This window comes from Herpailurus yagouaroundi, unplaced genomic scaffold (genome assembly GCF_014898765.1).
Source record: "Herpailurus yagouaroundi ecotype Mexico unplaced genomic scaffold, PumYag 215, whole genome shotgun sequence".
Classification (NCBI taxonomy): Eukaryota; Metazoa; Chordata; class Mammalia; order Carnivora; family Felidae; genus Herpailurus; species Herpailurus yagouaroundi.
This window is the reverse complement of record NW_024412446.1, coordinates 4,372,809-4,398,604: the sequence shown is the minus strand read 5'-3', so window position 1 is coordinate 4,398,604 and position 25,796 is coordinate 4,372,809. Positions and strand designations below refer to the sequence as shown.

Genomic DNA, 25,796 nt, shown 5'->3' with positions numbered 1-25,796 from the left:
GAAGTTCAGCCCGTAACAAAATCATGCGATCTGCGAATACGGTTTGACTTCTCCCTTTCCAGTCTGGATTCCCTTTTTTCTTCCTAGGATAGTCTCTTGCCACCAGCCCCACTGCTATGAGTTCCGGTCCGAAAACCCCTGGTGTGTTTCAGGCGCTAAGCCTCAAAGACTTGCACGTTTTGCTCGTTCAATGACATCCTCTCTCCTCCACCTCCCTTGCTCCCATTAACTTTTCAGTTCAGAAAACCTTTCTTGACTCCCCCGTGGCCTCCAAGGCCCTGTTCGTGTGTTCCTCTTCTGTCCGCAGCCCCTTGTTATTTCCCCCATCACAGCGCTGACCACACTGCCTCGTTTACTCATCTGTCACCAACCTGCAAGTCACCAAGCAGAGACTGCGACTTCTTTGACTTAGCAGGCAAATGCCCAACCATTAGTACAGCAAGGATTAATCCGGGCAATGAAACAAAATTAAAAATTGAGCGTTCTCTCATTATTCTTTATTTGTAGTCTGCCCTTAATTACGCTGGCAATCTTCCCAGGTTTTTTTGTTTGTTTGTTTGTTTCCTTCAATTCGCGAGTGTATCGGTGCACCTCGGCCGCCAGCTCCCTCACAAAGGAAACCGGAGGAATCAGCCAGCGCAAACAAACAGGGCCGGGACACCTTAAACGGACAAGATGGCGGCCGCCCGTCAGCCGCCACGAGTCTCCACCCACTCAGGGAGGAGGTCTGCGTCATGTGACCCTTCCCTGCCTGGCTCCGCCTCCGGCCGCAGTGCCTGACGGGAGCAGAGCGGCGAACGAGGGCGTCGGCCATTTTGTGTCTGTTTCCTGTGGGACGCGGTGGTCGCCGTTGGGTCGGAAGAGTGAGCGATTTTTGCCTCGTTTTTCCTGTTAGTTTTCTCCCCCTTTCACTTAGTCGGTAGAGCGCAGTTATGGGTCGCAAGAAGAAGAAGCAGCTGAAGCCGTGGTGCTGATATCCTTTGTGGGTTTGAAGTGGAGGCCGAGCGGGGGCGCCGGTTGGTGGTGACTGGGACTGGGAGGCCTTGCTTTGGCCTGTGGCTGAGAGTGTCTGGGATGTAGGCCTCGAGGTGGGTGGCTTGGTGGCTGGAGCCCGATCTGGGAAGGTTTCGTGGGAACTGAATTCCCTAGGGCGAGAGTCTCTGGCAGTTGTGGATCGTGGGACTCCGTGACTCAGGAGGTTCTTACTTCGGTGCGAGCGTTGACCTAACCACTGGGAGGCGGCTTGGACCCCTCCACCAAGGACAGTGTCCCCTAAGGATATTCTGCCACATTCTGTTGTTTTGGTGAGATTCAACAAAGGGACTTTCTTCGAGCATAATACGCTGATTGACTCTGGAGGATTAGGGGAGAGCTTCCGGAGTGTGTCACCCACTTTTTCCGTTTAATTGGGAATCGGTGGTTTAGGGAAGGCTTGTGTTAGTCAACCATGGTTTCTTTCTTTCTTTCTTTTTTTTTTTTTCGGCCGGGGGTGGAGTGGGGTGGGGGAGAACTAGCTTCCGCGTCTCACCCGCTGGCGCCTTAATCTTCAAGAAGCTGTAAAGGGTGGAGTTTCTTGTGTCTATCACCCAGCTTCGTAAGACTGAAAAAAAAAAAGCTTTTTATTTTTTAGTAAAACGTGGCGTCTTTTTAATACTTTTTTCGGGAAGGGCTAATACCGTTTACGTTAAAATTGATTTACTTCTGTCTCGTACCTAAAAACGGTTACGGAACTGCATTTGTTTATATAATGGTTGAAAAACGGTCACGAATTTCTTTAATGAGCTTTTAGGAAAGTCTGCCCAGTGAAAGAATATTTCTCAGTTTTATTAATGTAACTTATCTGTGAGTTTAGATACATGCCATGGCAACATATTCGTAAGAAGTTGCAAACAACCTTGTGGATTATTCATACGAAATTGTGTCATTCTTACTGTGAGTTTATTCTTGGATCGAAATAAAATAAATATTCCTAAATTCCATATGTTAGGTAGATTTTTAACATTTTGATTATTTTGTTTTCTAGTTAATGAGTTCTGTTTTGAAATCCATTCTTGACATAAACTTGGGGATTTTTTTGACATTGAACTGTCCAGTCCACAGCGTGCATTTGTAAATTTTGAAATATTGAACAGAAGTTATTTTACTTAAATCTTTGTAAAATGCGGGGATTTTACAGTAATCTTGCTGATTACTGAGATGTGTTCGTTTAGAGATGGTGAGAGATTATGGGCATAAAGTACCTTCTTGGTTTTAACTGCTCTCATGTTTTAATGTTCCTCTTCCTAGTCTCTTAATATGACAGGTTTTTTTAATAAGCAGTGTCATTTTGTGCTATTTTTGTACCTTAACAATATTGATCAGGTATTGTAATAGAGATTTTGATGATGAGAAGATCCTTATACAGCACCAAAAAGCAAAACATTTTAAATGCCATATATGTCATAAGAAATTGTACACAGGACCTGGCTTAGCTATTCATTGCATGCAGGTAAGGATTTTTTTTCTGTCTTTAACTTTTAACCCCTTGTGTGGAAACAACATGAAAAAAAATTATTTTAACAGTTGTAGGGTTTTGTTTATTGTGAAAGATTAGATATGGTCAGTCAGCTTAAAAAAAAAAAACTTTTTTGGCCATTAAGTTAAATAATTGATTTTTTTTTATGTTTGAAGAAAACTTATGTTCATAGTGTTTATCTTTAAGTTATTAATAATATTTTTTATTTTAGACTGGGGACAAGTTGAGGTCCCAGAGTATCTCCTCAGTTACTTGAGTTAGAGAACAAAGATCAGTGATTTAAATTTTGTGGTCTGACCAGTTCTAATCCCATGAGAATAATACATAATTAGCTACCATTACTCTGCCATTGAAGGATTTGTTACAATTTCTTGCCTGAGGATAGGCTTACTTCAGTTATTATTCCTTGGACCTCTTTTGGAAAGGTAATGTGTTTCATTTAATGATGTCTGGGTTTCTTGAGCTTTTCACTACTTAGGTAGGGAGAGCTTTGCAATTTATGTTTTTAAGGATCTAGTAAGTGCCTTTATGTCTTATTCAACATTATTTCTTCTACTTCGGCCAGTCCTGGTGCTACCTGAATTTTTGCCTAATTGGACCCTAGAGAGAGATGAGATGAGCAAATCCCTATTTATTGGAAACTACTGTTGGTAGGAGGCGGGGAGGTAAATTAAAATAAGATGTTGTTTCCCCTAGTTAAAAAATAAGTTTATTTAAAAAAACAAGTTTATATAGATCCTCTTCAGTTATGTCACTGTAATAATAACTTAATACCCATTCAGAAATATTTTAGGGCCTGCTATGTGCTAGACCCATAACTTTCCACTGTGGCAATCACTAGTTACATGTGACTACTTAAAAGAAAATTTAAAAATTAAAAATTAAAAATTTAATTTCTCCACATTGTAACCACATTTCCAATGCTCAGTCACATGTGGCTGGTGGATGACTTGTATTGGATAGTACTGATACAGAAAGAATATTACAATTTATCACAAAAAATTTCTGTGAGACAGCATTGCGCTAAGACAAGTGTTTTAGGCACTAGGTGTACAGCAGTGAAGGAAACAGTCACCATCATGGAGTTTAGATTTATATTGTGGAAGAAAACACTGCAGTATTTAGTTTGCCTTTTCACGATAAGTGATAGAGAAAGCTAAAACTAGGTAAGAGGCATAGGTAGGGCCACAAGATAGGAAAGACCTGAATGAGAAGCTGACATCTGAACAGATCTGAACGGAAATGAGAGAGAGCTTCCAGAGAACAGCAAATGAAAGACCCTGACATACAGGAGCATTCTTCTATATTGAAAAAGAAAGGGGAGCAATGTGCTTTATATAGAAGGGTTTACTTATTGTAGGCCATTTTCTTTCATTCTGAATGAAATGCAAGGTTGAATAGAGAGAGGTGTAGCATATTCTGGTACCTTTTCTTTTTCTTTTTTTTTTTTTAAATAAGGATTCTCCTGGCTATAGAGTTGCAAATAGACAGACTGCAGAATGCAGTGAGAACACTTAGGATGCCTGGAGTATTCCAGGCAAGAGGTGATGGTGACAGAGACCAGAATTTGCTGATAGATTTAGATGCAGAGTATAAGAAAGTGAGGAGTTGCAGATTGATCTGAAGGTTTTTGGCCTGAGGACTGTGAGAAATGAGTTATCGTATACTAAAATGTTGAAAGCTGCAGGAAGACTAGGCTTAGAGATGAGGATGTCACGGTTGTGTTGTGTTGTTAATTTTGAGACGGTCTGTTGACTATCCAGTTGGAAATGTCATATAAACAATTGTATCTGTAAGCCTGGACTTCAGAGAGGTTGGAGCTGGAGGTTGAAATTTGGAAGGATGCTGTGGTGAGCATAACTATTTTAATCCATGATACTAGATGTCGTTTCCTATTAGAGAGTAGAATATAGGTCTAGAATAGGTGCAGGGACTCCAGCTTGGGCCACTCACAGCACTTAACGGTTAGAAGATTAAAAGAAACCATTCAAGGACATTGAAAAGGTAGGAAATCCAAGAGAGTAGTGCCCTGGAAACCAAATGAGATGATTAAAGGAGTTACTTAACAGAGTGAAATGCTGGTGGTAGGTCTAGGAAGATGAGGACAGAGATTGGATTTAATCAAAGTGGAGGTCATTGGTCACTTGCCAAGAGTGATTTCCTAGAGTGATGAGGATGAAAGCCTAATTGGAGTAACTCTCAAGAGAAAATGAGAAAGTAGAGGCACTGTTTCAAGAAGTTGTACTATAGAGAAGAACAGAGAAATGGAATGGAACTGGAAGGAGATCAGTTGAGAAACTATTTTAGTGACATTGTTGATTGACCAAGTGCTTTTTTTTTTATGGTTTTAGTGTAATTTCACAGCAACCTGTGAAATGGGCCTGGCAGTTAAATCAGACACATCCTCCAATTTTATAGATGATAAACTTAGGACGTTAGTAATTTAGATGGTTCACATCAGTGCTTGCTCCACCTATCTTTTCAACCAAGATCATCATCATTTCTACTAGGCAAGGTTGTAAGAAGTCTAATTCTGGCTAGGATATTGTGAGGTAGTTAAGTAAATGATGTTATTTTTCTTCTCTTTCCAATAGCTTTTGATTAGTATATTCTTGCCCTTATCATTTAGAAATATAACAGAATAGTTAATGTGTGTGAATACAATTTTATTACTTTGAGGAACATAGGAGTTCCTTCATCAGCATTTGTCAAGAACAGTAACATGCCAAAAAACTGGCGTGATTAAGTCCCTTGTTGAGAAGCTTTGTTCATGGATCTTTTAATCACAGTAAGGAACAATGGTTAAAGATCAATCAAAAATTAAGATAATTTCTGAATTTGATTTGCGTGTCTCTGTTTAAAGTCTTTGAGATATATGTCTTAAGAAGAAAACACTTAGTTTTCTTTACTTTTCTGTTCTTGCATGAAAATGTTTTGGGAGGAAAGAAATTGAGTATGAGACAAATATGTCCCCTAAAGCAGTGGTTCTCAAGCTTGGGCATGCCTCAGGATCACCTGCAGGGCATGTTAAAACAAATTGCTAGTCTTAACCAAGAGTTTCTGGCGGAGGGGGTGGGAGGCCCCTGAGAATTTGCATTTGTAATGAGCTTTCAGGTGATGCTGATAGTCTAGGCAAAATACTTTGACAGTTTTTTAGCCTAAGTTAAGGCAAGTTGCTGAAGAAACCAAGACTGACAGGAATTTTACCATATTGGCAGAAGTTACCCATGTTTGAGGGTTAGAAACATTTGATCTAGCAAAAACCATTAGTAAAAAAAATCGTAGGTTTCCAGTGTTTTATAATAAAATCTTTCTCTTTGTAATCTGTCAAATTTAGTGTAATGACAGGATCACTGCTGTGGCAGTGTTAAGTGCCTCAGGTAACGCATTAGTTCTGGATATGCTAATTATAAGTGCCACTTTTGCAATTTGTAACTACCAGCTTGCCTCAAGATCAATCTTGGAAATTTTATGTTAATTCTTCATATAGTAAGAACTTTCATAAGCTGTGCTTAAGTCAGACTTGAACCTTCTCTCATTTGAGTGGGACTGCTGGTTCATTGCTGATAATTCAAGCAAGCAAGATTACATGGTAAACAAAGTATTGAGTCCTTACTATGTGTTAGACATCCTGCCAAATGCTTTCTGTATTCACTATGTTTTATTTAACATATATAATTTAATACCTGTAACGTAACAGGTATTAAATAGTTTTATATATTTACTTACGTAATTATATAAATTGTATGATTTAATGCATTCCTAAAAATGATGCTAGATGTTAGGTAGTGTATATAAGTTGGATAATCTTAAAGCAGAGGATTTGCGTAGTCTCACATACCTAGTAAGTAAGCAACAAAACTGGGGATTGAATCCAGATAGTCTCACTACAGAACAAGTTATTCTTAATGATTATACTAAGTGTTCTCTGAGTAATTTCAGATTGCTCTTAAAGGACTTTATGAGACACTTTATCTTTTTTTTTTTTTTCAACGTTTATTTATTTTTGGGACAGAGAGAGACAGAGCATGAACGGGGGAGGGGCAGAGAGAGAGGGAGACAGAATCGGAAACAGGCTCCAGGCTCTGAGCCATCAGCCCAGAGCCCGACGCGGGGCTCGAACTCCCGGACCGCGAGATCGTGACCTGGCTGAAGTCGGACGCATAACCGACTGCGCCACCCAGGCGCCCCTTGAGACACTTTATCTAATGGAAGTTTGTTTTAATGTTAGGTGCATAAAGAGACAATAGATGCTGTACCAAATGCAATACCTGGGAGAACAGACATAGAATTGGAAATATATGGTATGGAAGGTATTCCAGAAAAAGACATGGATGAAAGAAGACGACTTCTTGAACAGAAAACGCAAGGTAAACCTTAGGATGTGTGCTTTTTCTTAACACAGCTTCACTAATGAGAGTATTACTACTACTTTGAGGTATAAATTTAATAGTGGATGTTATTCAAAATTCCAATTTTGAGGGTTTTTTTTTTAATACTGATTTGAGAGAGCAAGCATGTGCGTGAGTGGGGGAGTGGCAGAGAGAACTCAATAACTGAGATGATGGTCTGCGTTGAAATCAAGAGATGCTTAACTGACTTAGCCACCAACACTATTTATTTTTTTCAAGTTTATTTTGAGAACAATGGAGACAACACAAGTGGGGTCGGGGAAGAGAGGGAATCCTTACCTTAGCAGGTTGCATGCTGTCAGCGCAGAGCCCCATGTGTGGCTCGAATCCATGAAACTGAGATCATGTTCTGAGCCAAAATCAAGATTCAGACGTTCAGCCGACTAAGCACCCCAAGCATCCTGAGTTTTATTGTTTCTTATGTCTTAATGTTTGGAGTTGTATATTTGATTTGTATATATGTAATATCACATGGATTATTCCAAACACTTTATTATAATATAGTTTTGTTCATAACTGCATTCCAAGTGGAATTAGCAAGTGTTGAGGTTTCTGAAAATGAAGGTAGCTTGTTTTGATTTGGTTATATAACCACTAATAGTAAATTTTTTGGTAATGCTGTTACTTGACTTGGAATTTACAATCATTTATTATCCAGATGGTAGAAGTTATCAATTATGAAAAAAAATTTTTTTTAAAGTAAGCTCTACACCCAACGTAAAGCTTGAACTCGTAGCCCTGAGATCAAGAGTTAAATGCTCTATTGACTGACTGAGCAGGCCAAGTGCCCTGAAAGTTTTTGTTTTCGAAAGCATTGTAGAAAGGTCAGACCTCTTTGTCATAGTTTACCTTTTGAGATGGAATAGAAAGCTGTTTTGTTTTTGTTTTTCAAAAAAAATGAGGAAAATTATTTAAAGTTTATTTCTTTTGAGAAAGAGAGCACAAGCAGGGGAGGGGTATGGGAGGAGGGACAAGAGAGAATTTCAAGCAGGCTCTGCACCATGAGCATGGAGCCCATTGTGGCACTCGATCTCCCGAACTCCAAGATTATGACCTGAGCTGAAGTTGTATGCTTAACTAAGCCACCCAGGTGCCCCGTAGGAAAATTATTTTTTACCTGTCAGAATAGGGAAAGGATGTTAACCTTCTTGCTTAATAGAGATTGAAAACACATTTGAAGAGTGAAAAGAATAATATTGACTGAATTTCTTTGTAAGAAAAATCTCATGAGCTAATTACAGTGAAATAACTTTTTTTGATGTTGAATGTCTTAAGCTTGCTTAGTTTTTTGTTTTTTTGTTTTTTTTTACTTTATGGGAAAAATTAATTAAAACTTTTGTTAGCAGAGAGTCAAAAAAAGAAGCAACAAGATGATTCTGATGAATATGATGATGATGACTCTGCAGCTTCAACTTCATTTCAGCCACAGCCTGTTCAACCTCAGCAAGGTTATATCCCCCCAATGGCACAGCCAGGACTGCCACCAGTCCCGGGAGCACCAGGAATGCCTCCAGGTATCACATAAGGGTTACGATTTAACATTCTTAGGACTTTGTTGATATGGTATAGAAGTATTAAAATTTTCTCTTAACCCTTTAATATTTGTGACTTTTTTGTTGGTGAAATTTTTATTTATAGGCATACCTCCATTAATGCCGGGTGTTCCTCCTCTGATGCCAGGAATGCCACCAGTTATGCCAGGCATGCCACCTGGGTAAGAAAACTTTTAATTGACTTGTGGGCTTGTGCCTAGTAATAATCTTTTCAACTTGGGTGTTACATGAATTGTAAAATGTTACTTTGCCTTTTTTCTTTCTTTTTTTTTTTTTTTTCTTAAAGGTATGGGCTCCCTAAACTTAAACTTGTCTAAAAAGGGGTCTACCAATAAATTTAAGGAATATAAATTTGCCTCTGAAGAGAATAGATTTTTGGGTTTTAGGATGTGTGTAGGCAGCCATCTACTTCAATTGCCTCTGATGTAATTAAAGTAGTTGGTTGTAGATTTGTGTTTCTGAGATTCAGAACTGTCCATGACACTTTGTAGTTGTGACAAGAAGCAAACTCTGTAAATGATTTATTTGTCAAATCATCAAGAACTAAAATGAATATGAGGTGCTCGTGCCTATCACTTTTACTTAAAAAATTGTTGGATGTGAGAGGTATACAATACACTTTCCCACTGTATTTTGAAAATCACAGTTAGATTTTGATTTTGTCATACATTTTCACAGATTGCATCATCAGAGAAAATACACCCAGTCATTTTGCGGTGAAAACATGTAAGCATCTCATTCATAATGTAATTCAGGAGGTATAATCATAATGTCATTTTTTTTGTGTGTTTAATGGTATCTATTCAGTTGACTTCAGAAATTTTCTAACCTTCCTCACTAAAACTTCTAGAATGTGCAAGCTGGTTGACACAAGTCTTAATGGAGGGGAAAAAAAAAAGACATTTGTGAGGAACTAGTAATAAATAGACCCATATAAATAAAGCATTTTCTAAACGTGCAGCTGTTTTTCGCCAGACTGCTAAAGTAATGGGATTTAGTAAAAAGTGTTGATATTTAAGAAAGAATACTCTTGCCAAATTAACATGCGTTATTATAGAAGGTAATTCGATTTTCTTGTAGTGAAATCTATATATAGAAGTTAATTTTCTAATAAAGTCCTCAATTAAGAATTCACAAACTTGTAAATGTTTTAAGTGAATGGACACTGGTATTTGAAGGTGAGCTCTTTTAGGGGAAGGAAAATAAATATGGGTTATGTCTTTAGTCATGGTTTAGTGTTAGGTGGCCGTTAGAAATTAGGCAATTGTGTGAGGTTACTTTTGACTGTCATTAATTTTGGTGGTAGTTTTTTTGTAACCCTCCTCCCAAGAATCTTTACTCCACAGTGTATATTCAATATTTTCTTTTTGAAAAATATAATGACTCTAAAATAATTTTTCTTTTTTATTTATATTCTGTATGGGTATTTTCCAAATGAGACCAAAGGTGATTATGATTTCCAATTACACATATTTTAGATGAGGCCTCTTGTCTGTATTGAGGGTATGATTGTTCGTAGTGACCTTAAATGTATGAAAATGTTTTGTAAGAGAGACTGGTTTTTTCCCCTTACTTTACTGATAAACCCAAGAGGTTTGATGGTTTTTAGAAGACTTACTTTGATAGAATTGTTCTAGTGTTGTGTGTTCTTTCAGCTTGATTTTCAATATTAGGGGTCAAATTCAAGTCTTTTATCTATTGTTTCAGGCTTTAGCCAAAATGTTTTCTAATAGTTTATACTGTTGATTAACTTGGTTTGTTTCTTGAAATTTGCTTTCTAATAGAATGATGCCAATGGGTGGAATGATGCCACCTGGACCAGGAATACCACCTCTGATGCCTGGTATGCCACCAGGTAGGAAACATTAGACAATAACCTTTTTACTAGGACTGGCATGCTTTATTCTTAAGTATTGTGGACAGTAGGTTTTGGACGTTGGTGCAATTTTAATATTAAAATTTAGTTCTTTTTTTTTTCAACATTTTTTTATTTATTTTTGGGACAGAGAGAGACAGAGCATGAACCGGGGAGGGGCAGAGAGAGAGGGAGACACAGAATCAGAAACAGGCTCCAGGCTCCGAGCCATCAGCCCAGAGCCCGACGCGGGGCTCGAACTCACGGACCGCGAGATCGTGACCTGGCTGAAGTCGGACGCTTAACCGACTGCGCCACCCAGGCGCCCCAGTTCTTTTTTAAGTTGATTGGACAAGTGTTAGAATGGATGCTTTTTTTTTGAGTTTTGAAATAGTAAACAGGTTTCAAAGCAATCAGAAATGAGTCACAGAACCTATGCACCAAAGCTCATATACCTAAAAGGGGTTTTATTTGTTAGGAATTTTTTAGATAAGTAACAGAGAGTCTTAGAAAATAATAGGGAACCGTAACAAACTGTATTAAACAATGTAGGCATTTATGGCCTCCCTCAATGAAAAGTGGTAGATTCAGTGGCTGGGGATCTCAAGAACCCATGTGTTTAAGATTTTCTCCTTTGCACTTGAGCTTTTCTCCCTGGGACATGTTGCTCAGTCGTTACAGGATAACTCAGGCAAGAAAGGGTGTCAACAGCAGTGGGCTCTTGTTTTAAGTTTATTTATTTTGAGAGAGAGTGCACGTGTGCACACGTAAGCCAGGAAGGGACAGGGAGAGAGGGAGAGAAAAGCCCAAGCAGGCTCTGCACTGTCTGCACAGAGCTTGATGTAGGGCTCCATCACATGCCTGTGAGATGATATGAGCCGAAATCAAGAGTCGAATGGTAAACTGACTGAGCCACCCAGGCACCCCACCTTTTTGTCATTAGGCAGCAAAATAACTCTCCCGGAAGCTCCTTAGCCTCTTACAGTTGACCAGAAACAGGGCTAATGGACCCTTTAGCTGAAACGGAGCCTGTGTTAAGAACTATCTTGACTCTATCCTATAATGTGGGGAACCAAATTTCATTAGCCAAGTAGGTGTGCCACACAGGCCTTCATGAGGCTTTCTCAGTTGGTTGCCTTTTTTTTTTGTATGTAATCCTAGCAAGTTTGGTGTGCAGTCCATAGCAGATTAAGAAGTATTCAAGTGATAGTTGACGTAAAAGTAACAGGATAAATGAGGCAGCGGCAAAATGTGCATCATTGCCAGGACAGGCATTAATTTATAGGCAATAGCTCCACGTGTGTTCTGAGAGAATTTTAGGCATTTAAAGGAATGTAGAACAATAACCAGTGTTCAGTTGATAATGTGAAGTTAGTAAAAGTTTTTAAGTTATGTTTAGGAACTTTGAAGAACGTACTAGTAATGGATTTTTAGGAAAATTTACTTGAACTGTTTTAAAGGAGGAGTGCCTGGCTGGCTCAGTCAGTAGAGCGTGTGACTTTTCACCTCAGGGTTGTAATTCTGAGCCCCATGTTGGGTTTAGAGATGACTTAAAAATCTTTTAAAGTGTTTGCAAGAATAAGTTTCCTGAAAAAAAATTTATGGGTATATGACCTATCAAAAGTTTTTACAATAATTTGAATTGAATTTGAGTTTAGAGAACATCCAGCTGTTGGATGATTGTAATAGTTCTCTTACGTGTTTCACAAGGTTTGCTAAATCAGGAAGATTAGTAACTTACTTTCTACTCTTCCTATACAAGGAGTCTCTAGTGGTGTCTTTCACTTTCCAAAATTCTGAAGAGATACAAAGGAATAGAAAGGTTGAGGCAAGATTGTTCCAAGGAACAAATGCCTAAGATATTTGGACTTCATTGAATTGAGCAGTTCATCAGTAACTTTGTAGTGTAGAATTGTTTTTTAACATGGTATATTTTAACAAGAAAGTCTTGGAAAAATACTTTTTCTGAATTAAAAGTTTCAACAACTCCCTTTCCCCAATATTTTGTCTTTACAGGTATGCCCCCTCCTGTTCCCCGTCCAGGAATTCCTCCAATGACTCAAGCACAGGCTGTTTCAGCGCCAGGCATTCTTAATAGACCACCTGCACCGACAGCAACAGTTCCTGCTCCACAGCCTCCAGTTACTAAGCCTCTTTTCCCCAGTGCTGGACAGGTAAGCTGAAATTTCTGAAAAGGAGTGCACTTGTATTTAAAGGTAAAGTTGTAGTTGTTTATAGAAATCCTTTAAATCGTCATAGGTCAATTTTTTGTTGATAATCATTTTCATACAATTTATTAACTACAAAGAAGTGTCCTACTCTCTTCCATGTTTGCACACATTGATTTCTTCTAGTCAAAAAAGATTGGCTGGAGCCCAATAGTGTAGTATGTTTTTTGTTTTCATAGCTGTGAATTCTGGTCATTCTTAGCTTTAGTTAGGAATGAAAGTTTAATTTCTGGGGACTTAAATACATAATAGTGTTTAGAGGTCCTCCTTCACATCTTGAACTATGAATGGAATGAAATCAAAGGCAAAGGTGAAAATCCTAAGACCTTAGCAAATCATTCGTTGGACTCTTTGATGTAGAACAATGACGAAACACAATGCTGCACTTTTGCAGGAAGGCATCGTTTGACCTAGTTAGACTTCTCTTTCCTACTGACCTTGTCTATGTTCAGAACTCAGAAGCTAAAGATGCTTTTGTTATATATAGTAACTGTATAATGGTGGTTACTTTTGGGCTTTTCCCCCAAGTTGTATTCAAAATTAAGCAGATGTAATCCATTCAGAATTAAGGTCGGGATGTATGTTCTTGTTTTTTTCTTTTCACTTTAACGTTATCCCATAGAGGTTTTCTTTTCTCAGTTTTTTTGTTTGTAGTTGCTAAGTTAAAAGTACTACTTTTTAAGTCCCTTTTAAACACATTAACTACGTTTTTGAGGTGGGTGGGGATTTTGTTTATTGAGAGATGTCAAACTTTTAGCAAAAATCATTCAATTAGATTGAAGTGTCAGTAACGCATCTTTAGTCTCAGTTGAAGGTATCATTTTTGAAATATCACAGTGCAAAACACATCCAGTTTTAGAAAAGAAACTGGTTAATAACTAGGTTTATTGGTGTAGAATTTAAAAAATTTTATGAGGCTCTCATACTGTCACTTTGTTTATTGTAAATGCATTAACTGCCTGCCTCTTAAAATAAATCTGATTTGATTGCATTATATTTTGCATTTATAAAAATGCAATCTATACTAAAAAAAGTCTACCACATGGCTTATTTTCACCCATTTGTTTGGAGACTTTTCATTGTTTCCTTTCTTTTATGCTACAGATGGGGACACCTGTAACAAGCTCAAGTACAGCTTCATCCAATTCAGAAAGTCTGTCTGCATCTTCTAAAGCTCTGTTTCCTAGCACAGCACAAGTACGCAGGAAGTTGCAGTTTAAAATTGTTAAAATGGCTTTATAAACTTAACCCTTTGGACCCTACTTTAAAACTAAATCTTTTCTGAAAAATATACTATGTTTAATTTTTTTTTCTAAGTAAAGTTAATGGTATAAAAATCAATGGTATTTGAAAATTTGAACTCGTACCAATAGAAAAAAATGTACCCCAAACTCCTATGGTTCTAAAGGGTTAAAAGCATGTAAGCAGTAAATGCATTATAGTGGCCAATGGTTAGCCTGATGCATGATTAAGCTTTTTTGATTTATGCTGTTTAATGCATCACATACAATGTAAGGAAATTTAGTACTCTGCGTTTGGTTCTAAAAGTTGGCCTACTCTTCATATTTCAGTTGTTTGGTATTTTGAAAAGTAACCTATTTACTACTGGTAACTTTATGTTTAAAAGTTCCTACTAAACCCTTTTGTCCGTGATAATCATCTAGCCGTTGTTAAGTGGGAGGACATTGTATTATCTATATAAAGAAAATTTCTGAAGGACATTTTTTAATATGTCATCACTGATGCAGTTTATGTTATGCTTGGTAATTGAAATTTATCCAAGCATTTGTATTCTGTAATTTCTGAACTTTTTTGTTTTGAACTGCTTGGTAGATTGATTAAACAACTAATTTAGAATAGTAACAATAGAGCATACTATTGTGATACAGTGTGTTTCATCAGCCTGAAATAAATACACAGCTTTGTAAAGCAAATAAACTTTGGTGAGAAGGTAGATAAACTCTTAGAAGTTACACATGCAGTCTTTATTTCTGCTGCTGAGTTTTGGATGTGACTTTGACCCAGCATCTTTAGATATTCTTACATATTATCTTGAGTTTTTGTGGAGTTTTTATCATGTTAACTTTGTTTTAATTTCATTTAAAGTTTGGTCCTTTATCGAATGTTGGTGTCTCACTTTTAGGTTAATTATAGTAGATATACTCACTTTTGGGTTTTGAAGTTTCGTTAATGAAAGATTGTGTTTTACAGGCTCAGGCAGCTGTCCAAGGACCTGTTGGTACAGATTTCAAGCCTTTAAATAGTACCCCTGCAACAACTACAGAACCCCCAAAGCCTACATTCCCTGCTTATACACAGTCTACAGCTTCAACCACTAGTACAACAAATAGCACTGCAGCTAAACCAGCAGCTTCAATAACAAGTAAGCCTGCTACACTTACAACAACCAGTGCAACCAGTAAGTTGATCCATCCAGATGAGGATATATCACTGGTAAGTTTTTCACATACAGGTTTTTACTAGCATAATTTGAATACTGTTGTAGCATCTCATCCTCCTCTTGAGAAGTGTTAATTTGTACACCGATGGTCTTATAATCTGATTTAATGCTTACGCTGTGGTTTTTATCATTCTGATTTCTAAGAACCACAGAATAAATATTGCATGCGTGTGTGTTTTGATTTTAGACACACTCCTCCTACTCCCAGACTGTTTCTTAAAGAAGACACTAATTTGGGTTCTTGCTGTCAAAAATCATATTAGTTAACATAAATTTGTAAATTAAACAAGCGTGAGAGGTAGAATCTACAGATCCTTTGAAACTTACCTACCTTTCTCACTAGACCCTTTCTTGCTGAGGCAGGTGTATATTTCCTGGAAAGTTATTATTAGCCATTCTTCAAATACAAAAAATAGGTGAGGTTTTCTTGAGGCATTGAGATTTTAAGTAGTCAGTCTGGTTTGTGGAGCGAAAGTAATGGTTGACAAGGGTACATTTGTTAAAGGTTACTGTGTAAGATTTTAGATGTTTGCCTTTTATGCTTAATGATTCTCTCTGCATTCAAGTGTTTAACATTGTGTTCATTTTTATTCATAGGAAGAGAGAAGGGCACAGTTACCTAAATACCAACGTAATCTTCCTCGACCAGGACAGGCTCCCATTGGTAATCCACCAGTTGGACCTATTGGAGGTATGATGCCACCACAGCCAGGCATCCCACAGCAACAAGGAATGAGACCCCCAATGCCGCCTCATGGTATTTCTTTTTATGTTTATTTAGTGGATTTTCTGAGTATACACATAAATTTATTTTCAAAATACATTGCATTTAAAAGTACAGTGCACAGACCAACTCAATCTATTTTTTGTGTTTTAAATGTGTTTTTTAGGTCAGTATGGTGGTCATCATCAAGGCATGCCAGGTTACCTTCCTGGTGCAATGCCACCGTATGGGCAGGGACCGCCAATGGTACCCCCTTACCAAGGTGGGCCTCCTCGACCTCCGATGGGAATGAGACCTCCTGTAATGTCGCAAGGTGGCCGTTACTGATCTTACTTCATCCAATCTAATAGGTTTGGAGATTAAACCTTTTCTCAACTTGTGCTGTTTATATAGCCAAGCTTCCGTCAATAAGGCTTCATTGTGACTTTAACAAACATTATCTTCCCACATACCAGGAACTATTGGACATTTATTTTACATGGGAAAAATTATTTGGAATAATAAAGCAGGAACTTTTCCTGAAGTTGCAATTTATACTGTATGGCTTCTTTTTCATGTTTCATCTAGGTTTTTAGAAGTGAAGTATAGTAAATTTGGTTCGTTATATTGTGAAGGCGCTGGAATTACATGAACATACCACCTTAATAAAGGCAAGTTCTGTAAGCTTACATTGCTATTTGTAAAGTTATGCCTTCACAGCATTTCAGATGCTGTTGGACTTCATGTCCCCAACCTAGCTTGGTGAGGGCTGTAACTGTTTCCAAGACCTGTACATTGGAAGTCTGAATGTATAACAATATTTAATGTATTTAGAGTTCCTCATGTTGCAGGGTTTAAGAAATCTGACCCACCAAGGTCATGTGACTTTTCTGTACTGTTAAACTTCATTGTAATAAAATGAGAGAAAAACTTATGCCTTTTTATTCATAACCCAGCTGTGGACCACTGCCTGAAAGGTTTGTACAGATGCATGCCACAGTAGATGTCCACAAAATAAAATTCATAGTTACCAATACAGTTTTGATACATCATTGGATTCTGTCTTTGAATTGTAGGTTGTTCCTTAGCTGCATGTTTTAAACTGGACAGTATGTATAGACTTGTATGTTAGTGCTTAAGTTGACAGAAAAACTTAGTTACATATGAGCCATTACATAGTGAGTATGAAATCTTTATATTGTGTCACCTTTCCATGCCCTTGGTGTCACTACATGTTAGATGTCCTAGATATTTAAAACGTAACTTTAGTGTGCCCTCTTTCCTGCTGATGAGGTTTAGAGCCTAGTGCCAGACCCATTCATTTCCTTCTGATTATTTTTGAGACTGCAGTACTGCGTGGACCTCAGAAGCTTTTCAGGTGCAAACTTCTAGAAGCTTAGGTGCATGCAGTGAGAGTTTTTTGTGTTTTTTTTGTTTTGTGTTGTTTTTTACTGTTAATGGATTGGAATCTTTTCTAAATGTAATGCCAAATAATCTAAATGTGCCTCCGTTAGGATGCTTAACAGATGGATACAAAATTTTTTATTATGTTCCTGGAAAATTACATTATTTCTTTGATTAGATGGTTATCTTCTGCTATTTAGCCTAAATGGCTTCCCTATTAACCTTTTCATCTTGGAAATTTGAATGTTACTATGTCCTATGAAGAACTTTTTTGTAGAGGTGACTGCTATTCATATCTTGTATTGCACGTCTCATACAGTAATACCTCTTGTTGACTTTTTGGCATCCATTTTTAAAAATCTTTTGCAAGGCAGTTTCGTGGTTATTTAAAGTATCAAGTGATCTGTACAAAGCATAATTATTAATATGATGAACTCAAGTTGAGTTTTTCTCAACCTAAAGTTAAGACTTAAAATGGTGATAAGTCTTTATAACCTATATATGAAGGTATAGATATGACCCGAAATCAGAGTTTTTGTCTTTGAAAAAAAGTTTTAACCTTGTAGGAAGATGTTGAAAACTGTTTTAATCGTCATAAGAGTCTGTATTTAAGTGACAACTAGAAGAGATTGATTTAAACAAAACCTACAAATATCTACAAAGCTGAGTGCTAATTTAAATCACACATTTTGCTCCAGTGAATTGTTTTATAGCTTTTTTCTTATGATACCATTGAGGTTCAAAAATTCATAGCTTGAAAAGGCAACGTCCATGTATCACCGAGAATGCATTTGTTCTGTCTGCCAGCAGCGAAGCCCCATACTTTTTCTCTCACCTGCCTACTAAGTAGTTGTGGGATTAATACATATTTCTTAGATTTGGCAGCACGTTTATCATATTGCCAAAGAAGAACCTGTGTTGAAAATTTGTAAGGTAAAAAGGGCATGATTAAATTTAGAATGATTAAATAGGAAATGTTTTCCCAAACCACGTCTCAAGCATTTCATGTACAGGTTTATCAGCAAAATACAAATGGGTTAGTAATGTTTCAAAACTTTTATAAAGTTTTATTTACATTTAATGCAAAGATGATATATTTTATGCCAAGGTTTGTTTCTTTCTGAAGACTGAAGGGAGAAGATACCAGCACTTTTAAATAAGTGGTAGAATTTTAATTAAAAGTTAATCCAAAGTGTTACGCATGGCACTAAAGCACACCGTCTTCCTGTGTCGTGTTAGGTATATATAGCTCAAGTGGTGCCCATTTTGGTATTATTTATAGTGTAATTTGTGCATGCATCAGCATAATTAAGCTTCTAGAAAATACCTTTTACCTGACTGCTTCTGGGGTCCATAGTGTGGTTAAAACATGAGTGTAACAAATCATGTTGAAATAACTCTTAACTTTGACTTACGCTGCTTTTAAGTAATGGGGGGGTTGAGTTGACATAAACTATCTGCCCTCACAGAAGACAGCCTTTAGTACTTGTTACATTCAGGCAGGCATTGTAATTGCCATAATTTAGGAAGTTGTCAGACTAGTGGGACTGCAAACGTTGGCTGTCCCTTACGTCCACTCCTATATCCTCCTTTTTTAAAAAAAACCGTGACTTAACGTTTTGTCTGGCACTAGTTTCTATTGTGTGTAGATTTTACCTAACTGTATGACAAAACAAGACCAGCAGGTGAGGATCAACTTTTGAATGGCTGCTGGAATTCTCATTTAATCTGAGTACTTCTATATTTTAGTAATAATCTCAGACATTTTCCATTAGGATTGGGGAAAATACTCTTCATGTACTCCTGTTCCACTGATCGAGTTATAACTCTATATTGAGCGTAAACTCAGCTTAATTGAACTTAGTTATTTGGGGGGAGATCCCCAACAAAAATAAGTAGGGTTCAGAGTGGAATTATAGCAGACATAGCTTTTTTGAAAAAAAAAGCTCTTTTTTTCCTTTGCTTGCTTGATCATTGGGATTTTTTTTTAATGCATGTCTTTTAAATTAATTGGGTAATGTTTTTCTAAAATTAAAATTTTCTTCTTCCTATAGCCCTGCCATAGGACAGGCTGAGGCTGAGTCTCAGTGTTGCCCTGTTCAGTCTGAGGCAAGTGGGATTTATTTTATTCCTTATAGGGGCTTTCACAGCTTTATGGCTGTTGGATATTTATGTCCCCAAACTTGCAGCAAGTTTGGTGAAGGCCCCTAAATTTAATTAAACTTAGGATTTTTATACTCTTTCGGCAGAGAAGGCTCTATATTAATATTCACGTTTGACTGTGGTGTTAATAAACATAAATAAAAAATATTTGATATATGTAATTTACTTTGTGTTAACAGCCTCAGTAAAGCTGGTATTGCTATATCGAACTTCAGTAAATTAACAAAATTTGACGGTTTTGATTTGGAGGCATGAAATGTTTCGTTCAAATTTTCCACTTTCACTTTTAGGAAAAACTTGTCATTTTCTTACCAAACTGTTAAATTTAACCTCATGGATAAGTTTGATCATTGGAAATGCCACTGGTTACTGAAATCTGCATTCTTAATCCCAAAGTCAATGCTTTGAACATTAAGGTTGAAAGGTCATGTGGAAATGCTTGTGATTTTTTTTTTAATATTTTCATACTTCACCACATTAGAGCAAATGTTAATGTAGAGCCCTGTGAAAGGTGGGAAGGTGGTGTGTGTGTGTGTGTGTGTGTGGTATGTATGCATATACACTACACATTGATAAAATAAAAGTAGTACAGACCTGTCAGTATGGGTAGATTACTATTTTTCAAGTAGCCAAACTGAAATTGAATCATGTGGTAAAGTTAGTACATTGAACTGTGGTTTCGGAACAGTCATTTTGAGGTTCATTTTCAGCCTTAGTGAATGATACTTTATGCAATATGCACACATTAAAAGTATCCACATTTGTTCCCAACTAAAATTTGCTTATATTTTGGTGTGAAACATGTTTGTGTGTGTATGTTGTGGGGGTAAGAAGGAACTGGAAGAGAGGCCAAAACATGAACCTGGATTACTTTTCGTTCTTTCCTGTGTCTAAGCAACTGTTCTATCCAGATAGCATTTTCTTTCAAACAGTAACAGCATATAGTACAATGTTTAGCTAACCCAGGATTGTTTTCCTCGTGGTTTTAATTCTTGGAAGCATAAAGAAAAATTACTCATTACGTGAATTCCAAATTTTCAGTGTGTAATTAGAATATATGATTTTTCTCTGTAACTGAATCATGGAAAAAAGTTTAATGTTTGAAGAAAATTTTGTTACAACAAAAGAATACATTCATAACCTTTGTTCAGTAATTACACCTTTTACATCTCCTTAACTGGAGATGTTTTCTATTGCATCCACCATCCCCCAGTATAGTGAAATGTTCGAGTGAGGCTGCTGCTTGTGCCAATCTAATAGTGATAGTTGAAATAATTATAATTGAAATAGGCTCTTACATACTTCTGGGAGTTGGAGGGTCTCAGGGTGGCATAAATTATTGAAGTTAATTTTCTTAATATCTCTGAAGTAGTATGATTTTGAGAATTACATAACTTTCAGGTGTCTATTACTTCCACTGGTGAACTTGGTAAATGAAAGGAAATGTGATAAAATTTTGTTTTGAGTAAACTGATACTTGTATTGGCTAGGGGATATAAAGAATATTTAAAATACAAAATTTTTGTATAAATCAGGTATGTCTTTTTAAAGAGGCAGTATTTATCTGCCTAATATTAAGTAACCTTTGTGTGTTATTTCAAAACAAAATCGGTTTTCTCTTAACTAACTTTTATGGAAAAGTCTTCTAAAAGGAGAGCTTCAGTTATAAGACTATTGACTCTGAGGCAGTTTTGTAAGTAAACATTCCCCTAGTTACACTTCTGCTTGCTATCTCATGACTTGAATATTAGTGAAGGTTACTCTTTTTTTTTTTAACCCTTTCTCAGTATTTTATTTTCTGTCATCTGAATCACTTTAATAAATTACTTTTTTTTCCTAGCGTAGAAATCCTCTTTGTGCTATTTCTTGGCAAAATAATAAACAGTTACTTTAATGATGTTGTGTATAGTGTTATGCACATAGTGGATATTCACAATTTTGTGATGTTGAATTTTCAGAACAGTACTTTTAATATCTTGCTCTTAGGCAACCCCTATTATGGATCTAAATCAAACTATTGTGTAGGAAATGGGGAAAGTGGGATTTCAGTTTGAGCACCCTAATACTTGAAATATCTCCAACTTTACCCCAGTGTCTTCATGTTCTTACTTGGCATTTTTGTTGAGAAATAATCAGCTTGAAAGTTGCAATTTTTTTAAAAGATTTCTTCAGTAAAACTCAGGAGAATTGCTTCTTATAAGCATTGTTTTTTTGTTGTTGTTCTGAGCTCTATACATTCTTGCATAATAATTTGGCCATAAAGAGAAGAGCCTTTCATTTTCTAACCCTGGAAAAATAATAGCTTGAAACAATATATTAATTTGAATTTTTTAAACAATCTCTCTTTAAATCTGTTCAATTAATCTTACGTATCTTCGGGGAAATATCTTTATTTTACTAAAGCAGGATGTAGAAGTCATATTAAGGCAGAAATTGAAGATCTAAAGGAGCTCTTCACTGAAGCTAATTTGAACTATTTCTATCTGAAGCAAATTGAATACTGTTACTATAAATCAAGACTGGTTCCTGGTTAGGTTCTTTAGAAGGCATATATAATCAGCTATATTAGAATATGTTTGTGTGTATTAATTTTGATCAAATTAACTACAGAGAAGATACATGTGAGTAAACTATTTAAATGATTGATAACTTGGACCCCATCCATTAATTCTAAATGCTGTAATGGTGTGTAAGGTTGTATTATGGCACAGCTTCAGTAATATGCTGTGTGTTTGGTCAGGGGGTTGTGTAATGCTGTGTTTGTAAAGAGGGAAAGGCCTTTTTTGGAATTCTCCTGGCCCTTTGGCATTCTTACTGTGTCTGAGTTTTGTTTTTTTGTTCTGTTTTGTTTTTAAGCATTATTTTATGTAAAGAATCTGTATGCCTTCACTTTTGGTTAAATTTGAGGAACTGGCAGTGAAAATTATTGATGCTCAACTTTGATAAAAATGAAGAATGATGTTCATACAGACCAGTATTATTTGGGGGAGAGGTCTAATTATATAGTGTTATTAGGCTTAAGAACCTTAAATGTAGTGAAAGTTAGCCCTCCGGGTTTGCATTTGTGATTAAGGTTTCATCGAATCCTTTATTCCAGTGTAGCTTATTCTTAACATTTTATTCCTAAATGCTTGAGCAATCAGATGGAAATAAAATATGCAGCATCATTTCCTGTCTCTACTAATAAAACAAGTGAGCCAAGGGAAGAGTTACTGAAGTTTCTGTAGGTTTGAGTTAGAATAATATGGGGTGTGTATTTATTGAGCAAAGCCTTCCTTTTAGTTAGTAGTTTGTTAGTATACTTCGAGGAGAAACAATAGGTTTACTTTTCAGCCCATGTTTTAAATCCACAATCTCTAATAAAATGAAATCAAGTATTTTGAAAATTGAATTTTAAACTAATAAAAGTTGCTTTCCTCTGTTCGAGTATGTCTACACACACTTAAATTTAGAAATTACCATGTTGAGATTTTTTCCCCCCAAATCTATGCCCCCCCTTTTTTAGAGTAACCAAAACTTCCACATATACATATCGGAATACATAGTTTATTAAAAGCGAGGTATGTCCAATAGATACACAGTGTTTAAAGTCATTCTCATAAAGTCACTCTAAATAAAGAGCCAATGTAAGGTTACTTTTGTAAGACTTAGGGAAAAAGTTTAAAATGTATTAATGTCAGGCTCTGAGGAAATTTAATGCACATTGACTTTTTAAACTATGGATTGAACTCCTCAGTTTAATACAATTTGTGTTTTTGTTAACTAGCAGCAGAATTTCAGCATTTGCTACTTACTGGTAGAGAAGAAAAATCCCACAGCCCTGCCAGTACAGGTTAGTTTAATCTGTAAGTACCTGATGTTCCTATTTTTTTCAAACATATCCATATAACCCACACAAGGAAGAAAGCTGTGCAGTTAACTTAAATGTGAGTATAACTAATAATAGATCCATTGGACACTTTTAAACACTCAGTTCTTGGGCCAAAGTAGCTCTAGGTTTGCTAATAACCTCAGTTGTAAGAGAGGTGTATTACTGCTCCTTTATATCTGGTTGTGGTTGAACCTAAATAAATACATTGTACATAAAAGGAAAAGATGGTGAAAGTTTCAATTGGCTATACACACGTGTTGGCATGTGATCTGGAGTGCAGGGCTTTGGGTCCAGGCTCTACTGAAGCCACTCTCATGGTGGTTACTCATACTTACCTTTTAACTTTTTACAGTATGAATCAACCTAAGAAAAAAGTCAAGTTTCCTTACCTCTAGCAGTGATAAATGGTGTGCAGTCATAAGCTAGAAAATGTTTTCATACTGTGTATTTTGTTAAATGTTTGTAGTAGCTCTTGCTGTAAATAAGTACTAATTTTGTTCACCTTTTTTTGTAAACTATAACCTATTCTGTTGTTGCACCACCACCGTGGGCTCATTTTACTTTGAATTAAGAATAACAAAACTTTTTAATATTCAAATGAAAACTGACTACCCATCAAGAAACCTAGACAGATTCCTTGTATGTTCCTTTTGAGGGGCAGTAAGGTCATAATGGCTTGTAAAAAACATGTTAAGGTTTTTATTACTGTCATTGGTTCTATCAGAATTCATTGTTGTCTTGAACCATCTTTGAGAGTTTCCTTTAACCTTTAAATATTATGCTTTTGTGTTGCTAAAAATTTTAAATGCAAAGGTAAAAAGAATAAAGCATACAATTTGGTTTGCACAAGCCTGAACCATCCTTCAACTCGGTAGCATTGACTAGGATGCATGGCTACCTCCTTTACACCCTAAGTGTAATGATGTCCAATTTGAGAACATCTATCCATAAAACTAGTTGATCTTTTATTCCTATAATTGGGGGTGGTGATTAGCCACTGAAAACAGACCATCTTAGTGTTATTTTGTTTGAAAGTCATGCATTTAGTTAATAAAAATCTCAATATATCAACTGATAATAAAAATTTAAGATATCCACTTGTTTTTTTAATATAAAATTGCCTAAGGGCTTAAGTTTCATTGCCTTTCACAGTTTAATCTATGTAAGAAATGGCGTAGATACAGTGGAAATGGTTTTCCTTAAAACCATCTCTATAAAGCTGCCTTTCTGGTGAGTACTATTTTATACTTATATGTCACAATTTTTCCTTTTAAGTTTAACTGAAATGGGATACTGATCAAAGAAGTGAGCAGTCTGAATTTGTACACTCTTTAGATAATATCTGAATCAGAAATGTATTTTATTTAAAAGTTGAATATTTCACTTCCTGACATTTCCCTAATAATCCAGGATCACTTTCTGACTTTGACTTAACAGACTAACTGGAAAACCTATTAACATATAAATTGTTTCCTTTTAGTGAGATGGAAAAAATGTTTTTATTCAGAATTATCTAGTATTTTTACAAATATTAAGATTTTCCTTTTAGCTAACAACCAAAAGTGTTTTCTCAATGCTTTCACTTCCCACGCTGCATAGGTATAAAAGTTAAATAGCAGAATTTGTCTGTTCTCCGTGAAGCTGTTGTTGCAGTGATTCATGAGCTATTAAAGCCAAGGATAGGGTTGAAGAAGGACTTGCCTGAAATGTTCCTGCAGACTAATGCTTTACAGGATTCCCTTTGAATGAGCTTAAAAATTTCAAGTGTATTTTTAAATCTTTCTAACCTTGCATGGAAAATGTGGATTAGAAATGCTGGTTTCTGAGACTGTGTATGCCAGCAGAAATTAGCCTCTGGGTATATTTCTAATTACTTTATGCCCTGTTCAGTACTTTCCTTCAGTGTATCACATGGATTTTTTTCCTCTCTAGTCTTAAACCACATCCTAGATGATGTCAGTATAAGCTAAGGATATTTTCATACTGTATTTCCTGCTGTTATCTTTGTAAACCAACAATGAACAGTAAGCTCCTAATACTTTTTAGTATGGAAAATGATAGTCTTCTCTAAAATAAACCTGAAAATTGATGTCTTGAGTATGTGATAATGGTGATGTATTCTTCTAGATAAGCACTAAACAAAGTATGGACCCTCAATTTATGTCTTTAAGATTTAAAGTGAAGTAAATTTCTAAGGAATTCTGTCCTTTCCTAGCAAGGATAAGCAGACATTGAAAATGTGGTAAGTATTTAACTGTGAATGCATGTAATAGTGGTGAGAGTAAGTAGCCAAATTTCCATAGCGTAAAAATAACTTAGACATAAACAAGATTTCTTGAATTTCCTTTGCGACTTAATGTATGTGTGTCTAGCATTTTTACAAATTTGTGTGCACAATGATTAAATTGGAATGTACCTTACTCCTTTGTCTGGTTTCTTTTTGTTTTGTATGGTGCTTTAAATGCTAATTTTATTTCAAGCTTTTTTCAGGGTAGAAATAAGTGGCTGATAAAGAAAATACCTTCAAGAAGAATTATTTAAATGTTCCTATTTTAAAACCCAGTGATGACTTTCAGTTTTCTTAAAGCCTTTTGTTTTTCAGCTCCAGTTAAAACTGACAATAGACAGCAG

The 25,796-nt window shown here is 36.2% G+C and overlaps 2 protein-coding genes across 10 annotated transcripts in view; both read left to right on the top strand.

Moving 5' to 3' along the window:
- Positions 1-927, top strand: part of RHBDL3 (rhomboid like 3) — a 65,511-nt gene extending 64,584 nt beyond the window's left edge. Inside the window, exon 10 of the transcript XR_005784646.1 lies at positions 917-927. The gene's annotated coding sequence lies outside the window, so the exon portion shown is untranslated. The remainder of the gene's footprint in view (positions 1-916) is intronic.
- ZNF207 (zinc finger protein 207) lies at positions 791-25,585 on the top strand. 9 transcript variants are annotated; one of them, XR_005784644.1, is made up of 14 exons: positions 791-973; positions 2,362-2,488; positions 6,747-6,885; positions 8,271-8,441; positions 8,566-8,641; positions 9,159-9,206; positions 10,265-10,335; positions 12,352-12,509; positions 13,668-13,760; positions 14,775-15,017; positions 15,622-15,781; positions 15,915-16,098; positions 19,186-19,240; positions 23,064-25,585. XR_005784644.1 is itself a non-coding variant. In XM_040455242.1 (13 exons), the coding sequence occupies exons 1-12, from the start codon at positions 933-935 to the stop codon at positions 16,073-16,075; spliced, it is 1,488 nt and encodes a 495-aa protein (XP_040311176.1). In that variant the 5' UTR covers positions 791-932; the 3' UTR covers positions 16,076-16,098; positions 16,316-16,765. The 9 variants fall into 9 exon arrangements, 7 of the variants coding, with proteins under 7 accessions (XP_040311176.1, XP_040311175.1, XP_040311178.1 ...); XR_005784643.1 differs by having other exon boundaries at positions 23,061-25,585; XM_040455242.1 differs by lacking the exons at positions 19,186-19,240; positions 23,064-25,585 and adding an exon at positions 16,316-16,765.
- The last annotated feature ends 211 nt before the right edge of the window (positions 25,586-25,796 follow it).

What these genes read in the sequence shown, in the direction of transcription:
- ZNF207 (XM_040455242.1), top strand. Translation starts at nt 933, where the DNA reads ATGGGTCGCAAGAAGAAGAAGCAGCTGAAGCCGTGGTGCTG. An exon ending in TCATTTTGCGGTGAAAACAT is followed by an intron (nt 9,207 to 10,264) that starts GTAAGCATCTCA and finishes GCTTTCTAATAG; the next exon opens with AATGATGCCAATGGGTGGAA. An exon ending in GATGCCTGGTATGCCACCAG is followed by an intron (nt 10,336 to 12,351) that starts GTAGGAAACATT and finishes TTGTCTTTACAG; the next exon opens with GTATGCCCCCTCCTGTTCCC.